The 7,755-nt window shown below is 42.8% G+C and overlaps 1 protein-coding gene across 1 annotated transcript in view; it reads left to right on the forward strand.

The window, feature by feature from the left end:
• Nucleotides 1-7,755, forward strand: part of ZNF451 (zinc finger protein 451) — a gene marked incomplete at its 5' end in the record, with an annotated part of 26,065 nt that overhangs the window by 1,664 nt on the left and 16,646 nt on the right. The window contains 4 exons of the mRNA XM_009069575.1: nt 1,052-1,178; nt 2,949-3,102; nt 5,263-5,410; nt 5,957-7,608. Coding sequence (XP_009067823.1) covers nt 1,052-1,178; nt 2,949-3,102; nt 5,263-5,410; nt 5,957-7,608 — 2,081 coding nt within the window. The remainder of the gene's footprint in view (nt 1-1,051; nt 1,179-2,948; nt 3,103-5,262; nt 5,411-5,956; nt 7,609-7,755) is intronic.

Genomic DNA, 7,755 nt, shown 5'->3' on the forward strand with positions numbered 1-7,755 from the left:
GTTTATAGCTGATCATTGCTAGTCAGCACTTGGTGTGTCTGGGATCAGGTCCACCAGATACTGCCTTGTAGCTAGGGACTGTGTCATGGGGAGGATGGATTCAAATTGAAGGAGGGGAAGTTTAGAGTAGGTATCAGGAAAACGTTTTTCCCTGTGAGGGTGGTGAGACACTGGCCCAGGCTGCCCAGGGAGGCTGTGGCTGCCCCAACCCTGGCAGTGTTCACAGCCAGGTTGGATGAGCCTTGAGCAACCTGCTCTGGTGGGAGGTGTCCCTGCCCAGGGCAGGGGTTGGGGCTGGATGATCTGTAAGGTCTATTCCAACCCCTAAAATTCTATGATTGTATGGTTAGGTGAGAAGCTGAGGAGAGTGTCATGGATCAACCCCAGTAGGCAGCTCAGCCCCACACTGCTGCTCACTCACTCACCCTGGGGGAATGGGGGGGAGAATCAGAAGGGTGAAAGTGAGAGAACTCTGGGATGAGATAAAAACAGTTGAATAAGTAAAGCAAAAGCTGTGCACAGAAGCAAAGCAAAATAAGAGCTTGACAGGCAGGGCTTTATGACACATCATAGTTGGGAAGACAAACATCATCAGTCCAACTGTCTCCCATTCCTCCTCCTTCAGCCAGCTGTTATTGCTGAGCACTGTCACATGCTGTGGGATCTTCCCTTGGCCAGTTGTGCTCATCTGTCCCAGCTGTGTCTCCTCCCAGCTTCTTACTCAATCCCAGCATCCTAGTGCTGTGAGGTAAAAATTAATACATTTTTTTTAAGCCTTCTGTGGCAAATTGAGGCTTTGTTGGTTCTGTTGAAAACAATATGATTCTTCTGCAGAGTGACCACGTAACAGGTGAACTGCAGGGAGAGTCACCTCTGTACAGGGTACTTCAACAGATAATGCTAAGGGAAGTAAAGAAGTAAGGAAGTTTAGGTTGACTAGGTAGGGGTTTTGTCCAACAGCTTCGAAGGACAGAATTTTCCCATTTAAAAAAAAAATCAACATTTGACTATTTAGAGCAGACTTGTTTGTTAATTATTTCTTCCTCTGCAGGTTTGATCATTCTCCTTGTGACCCAACAGTCACATTACATGGACCCCCAAATAATGCTGTTGCCTGTGTGATATGCTGCCAAAGATTTTCAACCCCCCAGCAATACAGTGATCATCTTTTATCTAAGGCAAGATCAGAAGGATAAGTAACTCACCTGTTGAATGTAGTAAAGGGTTTGCAAGACATATAACTATGCACTGATTTTCGGGTTTTCTTCCTTTTAACCCTCTGTCTCTCACCTCTCTTTTAGTCTTCAAGATAGTTGTTTGTTATTCTGCTGTTTTTCAAACAGCTAGTGTAGCCTGACAGTGCTCCCTTTAGATCTGACCATTAGGTTGTACTTCTTGGCATACGTTTGAGAGGATCATAGTTCTGGCTGGAACCTCTTCTCCCTCTGTTGGTGTTGTCAAAAGGTGTTTCCTTTTTTCACATCTCCAGAGCTATGAAAAATAAAGGCAAAAAGTTAGGGTGAGATAAGTGACAGTAAAGAGAAGCAGCAGAAAGGAGATGGGAGGGGGAAGAAGGCAACAGAATGAAAAAAGAAACTTGGGTGATTGAGTTGCAGATGTTTGGTCTCTGTTTTCAGTCTCTCTGATAGAGGTGTTTGCTGCTGTTCACTAGTTAACTTACAGAAAGGAAAGGATAACCTATCACTTGAGTTTTGATTTGAGTATAAGCTAGTAGCACTGCATTGTTGTTACTGGTTTTTTCTCTACCTTCACTTCCTTATTTTTGGTGATGCTCTGTCTGTTCATAGCATAGCCCTGAAAAACCTCAGCTGAATGGCAGATGCTCAGGTGTTATCTTCTGGGTGTGTGATTTTTATTTAAGCAGTCTGGTGATGAATTGGATAAAGGATAATATTTTTCCAAGCTGAGTCTTTTTAATAACAAATATTGTTGTGTACTCACCTAGTTTCCAGAAGCTATGATAAATTTAGGGTAAGTTTTAGACACTGAAAATCAGGCTAGTTTTAGCTTATAGTAGTAACTCCTGATGCATAGTCATTTAAATTTGGGGTAAGTTTAGACACTCTGAAAATCAGGCTAGTTTTAGCTCATAGTAGTAACTCCTGATGCATAGTCATACCTGACAAGTTTGAAAGATTGCATCCTAGTTTGTCCTTGCTCCTTTTCCAAGTTGTGTGGCTGTGATGTGTCCAGGGGCATAAACAGGAGGGGCAGCCAAGTTTGGGGAAAGGGATTGTCCCTTGCAGCAGGCAAGAAGATGGGATTACTTTGGTGTGGAAGGATGGGGAGATAATCCTCATCAAAGCTGTGGAAGAAAGTGCAAGCATATACCCAAGATTCTTTGAGTGACACAGAAAGGACCAAGCCAAAATATCAGGAGCAAAACCAAAGGATTTTTGCCTTGAAGACCGAGATCTGAAGTTGATGTAGAAGACAAAAGGGTGGAAGGAGCTGGCTTTGATAAAGGTCAGGGATCTGTCAGGCTACTTTAAGGAGCAGCATTTGTAGAAGTTGGAGGTTAGCAAGATTAACAAAGAGCTGACATGAGAAAAAAACAGCTGCTTTAGTGAAAGAAGGAGCTTTTTCTGAAAGCCTGAGTAAAGGAACTAGCTAAGAACTGATGAAGCCCATAGTTCCTGAGGAAGGTGCTTGCTTCCCATGGTGCAAGAAGGGGATGGAGAAGTTGCTGGTTTAGTAAGAATGGATGAGTAGCTGAGTGTGACAGTGGCAGTTTGGCCAGTCCCTTTAGTGTCTCATGAGCTGAAGTGCATAGGGGTAGGCTGTAGATAAACACAGATGTGACAACTGAAAATCTAAACGTGAAAATGTTGCCACAGAAGGGAGATAGGAATGGGAGGACATGAGGAGAACTGGGACTGGTTTCTTGACTTATTTTTTTTTCCTAAACAGATCATTTTCTCTTCCAGCTAAATGAAAATGATGGGCATAAAAATGATCTCCCTCCACAGCACATTCAGTGTTTTGCATGCCCAAAATGCTTCCTCCTTTTCACCAAAAGAGAAGAGTGCTCACAACATATGTCAGTAAAGAACCACTTCCTCCAGGTTTCTAAATTGAGTGGTAAGTTGCTACTAAGTGCATTGCTTTTCATTTCTTCTGCTAATTCATCCTTAGGATATGAAGTGACTTGCGTTTTTCTGCTGCATGAAGAAGCTGAAGGTTTTCAAGTTTGATTTGAATGAATCCCTATTTTTCTTTTAAGGTCTTGAATGTGATGCTTTGAAATTCGTATTTTTGTGTAGAAATGAGAAGCTGTCAGGTCTCTCCTATAAATTTATCATCCTTCAGTGACTCTGCAAGTACTGTCCTAAAGAAGTTTACATTTAGCATGTTAATAGAAACTCAAACTACCACAGATATATTTCTGTTTCAATTCCAGTTGGACTGGCTGTGGAGTTGCTTCCCCTTACTGTGCTGTCTGTAGTCTGCTTTGAGGCAATTTTTCCTATGTCCTTGACATTCCTGAGGGCAAAGATCTGTCAAGGTTTCTTCTCTGTACAATTGCAGATTCAGCCTGCTGAGCTGGAGCAGAGCTGCAGGTCTGATGGCTTGCACTGACTGCAGCACTGCTGAAGGCTGAAATACTGGTGATGTTGTGAGCTGGTAGCATCCTGAACCACACTTACTAGAGTCCACAGAAAACACCTGTCTAATCAGAGTCTTGAAAACAGAATTAATGCCTATCACAGCCATACTGACTTTTTAGTTCTGACATCAGCAATAGGCATTAATACTCTTACTTTAATGTTAGCTCAATGGCCAAGACAGCTGACATGGAGTTGACAACTCATATTTGTAGCTTTCAGGGTAAGCCTACATGACCTAAAGGATTGGTATAATTATTTCTCATCTTCATGACTCTGCCTTTGGGTTCTGCCCTCCCCCAGAGTGTCTGTAGGAAGTCTACAGGAAAGACAGGCCTGGAAGGAATCTTCCTGTAGGCTGAGTTGGGACTGCTGTCTTCATGGAAGTGACAATCACTGCATGGCCCTACATTCTCCTATGCAGTGTAAATCTAATGTACTTTTTTTCTCAAATAGATTATTAATTCTGAACATGCTGACTGTGGATGCCTTTAAATTCAGGTCATAGGTTTTGCAAAAAGATTGCTGGTGAGCTATTGCTCTGAAAAGATTAAAAGCACAAAATAGTGTTTTCTTCTTTAGAGGAGGATAGTGCTTGGCTCAGAACAAAAAGGGAGGGCTCTGTTTCTCCTTTGTGTTGGTAGGTCTTCATGGTTAATATTATCAGTGTGATCTCTCAGATCTGCCAGTGAAGTTAGTTGATAGGCATCATCTCAGATTACTGATCATCACATTTTACTAAACAAAAAACAAAGAGAATTTGCCTCCTAATTCTTCTTTAGAGGAGGATAGTGCTTGGCTCAGAACAAAAAGGGAGGGCTCTGTTTCTCCTTTGTGTTGGTAGGTCTTCATGGTTAATATTATCAGTGTGATCTCTCAGATCTGCCAGTGAAGTTAGTTGATAGGCATCATCTCAGATTACTGATCATCACATTTTACTAAACAAAAAACAAAGAGAATTTGCCTCCTAAGATCCAGAACCCTCAGATTACTGATCATCACATCTTACTAAACAGAAAAAACAAAGAGAATTTGCCTCCTAAGATCCAGAACATTAACAATATGCAATCATAAACTGTTTCCCATTCTCTTCACAACAGTGAAGTTTTTTGTTTTGCTGGTACCTGAAGTTAGACATGGAGTATGTGCTTGAAACAACAAAGTTCTGCACCTAATTTGAGAATTAACATTCATAGAATCATACCATTTTAGGGGACCTTACAGGTCATCTCCCAACCCCTGCCCTGGGCAGGGACACCTCCCACCAGAGCAGTTACTCAAGGCTTCATCCAACCTGGCCTTGAGCACTACCAGGGTTGGAGCATCTACCACCTCCCTTCTAAGAACAGGAAAAAAGATGTTCAGAGTATGTGGGAACTTGTTGAATGAATTGCATGCTTTATCTTCTTAAACACACTATGGCTTAAAAAATAATTGTGTGCTAGGAGTGGACAGCTGGTGATAGATGGAGGGGGAGAAGGTCAATAAGAACCTTCCTAAGAGAGATATCTGACCTGACCTTGCAGAATGAGGAGAAGGGAAGCAGAGTCAGTCACTGAGCATGAAAAAGCAAGGCTTGAAATACTGTGAAAGAATTCTAATGTGTGGCTGTGCTATCTACCATTCCATTTTATAGATGAACTGAAGTCTGACATTCCTCTACCTTTCCCATCCTATGCAAAGAACCTTCTGATATCTCTGTGCAAAGAGGTCCCTTTTCAGGTGAAGTGTATCTCCTGCCACCAGATCCTGCGCTCGCATAAGGAATTAACAGCTCATTTCAGGTTTGTGCCAGACAGTGTGAACATCCACAGGTCAGGGACAGATAGACAGACATGTTTTTAGTGCTACCAGTGCATTTCAGGGCAGCTAGGACCACCTGAATGTTGACTTCTATGTAAACCATCAAAAACCTTCCTCCTTTCATGTCTTTTAGCCCATCTTGCCCCACACAATCCTCTGCAAAATGCTTATGAATGTCACTATCCTTCTAGTTATTTAGTTATTTCCTGTAACAGAGCACCAGAACTTGATCTCTGCTCCACTGTTTCTAAGTTGGCAGCATTTGCTTTTTGAAAATGTAGAGTCACCAACATAAGCATCAATCTAAGTGCTAGCTTGGGGAATTAGCACCTCGTTCTCTGTCAGGTGCAGAGACTAGATATACATTGCAGGGTTTTATTGCCAAGCTAGCAGGTGAGTTCAGGTCTACAGAGGACATTATTTCCACACACTGTTTAGTGTAGATACTAGGTAATATTTCAAAGTATATCTGGAAGTTTAACAGCGTTTCAGATTATAACTTGTTTATGTTTTCTAATCCATTCTAGAACACGTTGCCATAATTCTGGGCCCGTGGCACTGTCAAGAAAAAGCATCTCCCAAGTTGCAGGGGTATTTAAAACCAAAGGTCACTGTGAGAGCTGTGATGAACTCTTTGCTGATGAAAATCAGATAACCCAACATAAGCAAACCACTCAACATAACATCAGGGTTTTTACTACAATGGAAGAGTCCATATTGATGTTCTGTCATGTCAATGGAAGAAATAAAACCCAGACTCACTTGTGCCCTACTGTGGGTCGCTCAAGGCCACTGCTGAAAAGACATTTGACTTCAGAGGAGTCTTCCAGTGAGAGGGGATGTACTCCTTCAAAACAGAAGAGTAATTTCAAAGATGAGAACAAAGCCAATGTATCAAACCAAAGTCAAGGTAGTGCTTGCAAAGTGAAAGCCTGGTTCTGTGAGTGCTTTCAGAAGTTTTTTACAGAAGAGGCAGTAGAAAAGCACATCTTAGCAGCAAACAGGATCTGTCACAAGTGTGCTGTGTGTGGAAAGCTTGCTGAGTACTCCAGCATTATCCGCCTGCACATGAGTCGCTTCCATGGGGGAGCACACCTGACCAATTTCCTTCTCTGGTGCAGAGCATGCTCTGTGGAGCTGAGAGAAGAGGATGTTATGGGACACATCACCGAACGCCACGGTGGACATAGCTACTATTACGAGCAAGAAGCTGTGGAAGATGAAGCTATGCCATCTGCCTCAGACACAGTGTGTGTTTCCACGGGCCGAGACAAAGACCGCGTTCCCAGCCCGATGGAAGTGTCTCCTGAAACAAGTTCTGTTGTGGGAAAGTGGCAGTGCCGCATTTGTGAGGAGATGTTTGAGTCTGAAGAGAGTGTGAAGCAGCACTGCATGTCCCTGGAAAGCCATGCATTCCACAGGTACTCCTGTGGCTTGTGCAAGAACCACTTTCGGAAAGTAGGAACGCTGCAGCGACACTTCCAGGAGCATCATAATCAGGAGATACAGATTAAATACTTCTGTGGCCTTTGTGGTAATCTCTTCTTTGACACAGAAGAAGAATTTCTTACCCATTATAAGGAGATTCATAGCACGGACTATACATTTGTACCTGAGCAGATGGAAGTATCCATAAAAGAGGAGAATGATTTCCTCCCAGTTGAAGAAGGAGATTGTTTAACCTGTGGTTGCAGGACAACTTATGCCTCCAAAACAAACAGGAGGAATGATTATGAGAGTTGTCAGAAAGCCCTGCTGCAAAAAGGAAGCTTATGGTTTCGATGCTGCTTGTGTTCTGCAACGGCACAGAATCTTGCTGATCTGCACAGCCACCTCAACACTCACACGTCGCAGAAAGCCAGGGGAGAGATGTATGTTGTCAGGTGTGCTGCATGCAGCAAGTACTTTGATGATCTTCCTAGTGCACAGCAGCACTACCACATGAAACACTGCTTCTTGCAGAAACCTGATCTGTCAAGTCTTGCGTCAGAATCGGACAATGGAGTGTTCAAGTTCACAGCAAGTGGGGCTTGTATGGTTGGAAAACCTCACAGACCACAGGGTCAAGAAACTCCATCCAAAACTCAGGACAGACCACAGTTGTCTCCTCTGCAGGGACCAATAGAGGGGAAGAAAATAAAGAGAGAGAGCTCAGCAGACTCTGAAGAACTTAGTGAAAGTATGTGGAAAATTGCTTTTAGCGTTTGAAAAATATTATTGTCTTTCATAGAGTTATCGAAGTTGGAGGAGAACTCTAAGATCAATGAGTCCAACCATTAACCTGTCACTGCTGGAACCCCTAAACCCTAAACCAGATCCTCCAGTG

This window comes from Acanthisitta chloris, unplaced genomic scaffold (assembly GCF_000695815.1).
Source record: "Acanthisitta chloris isolate BGI_N310 unplaced genomic scaffold, ASM69581v1 scaffold4632, whole genome shotgun sequence".
Taxonomy (NCBI): Eukaryota; Metazoa; Chordata; class Aves; order Passeriformes; family Acanthisittidae; genus Acanthisitta; species Acanthisitta chloris.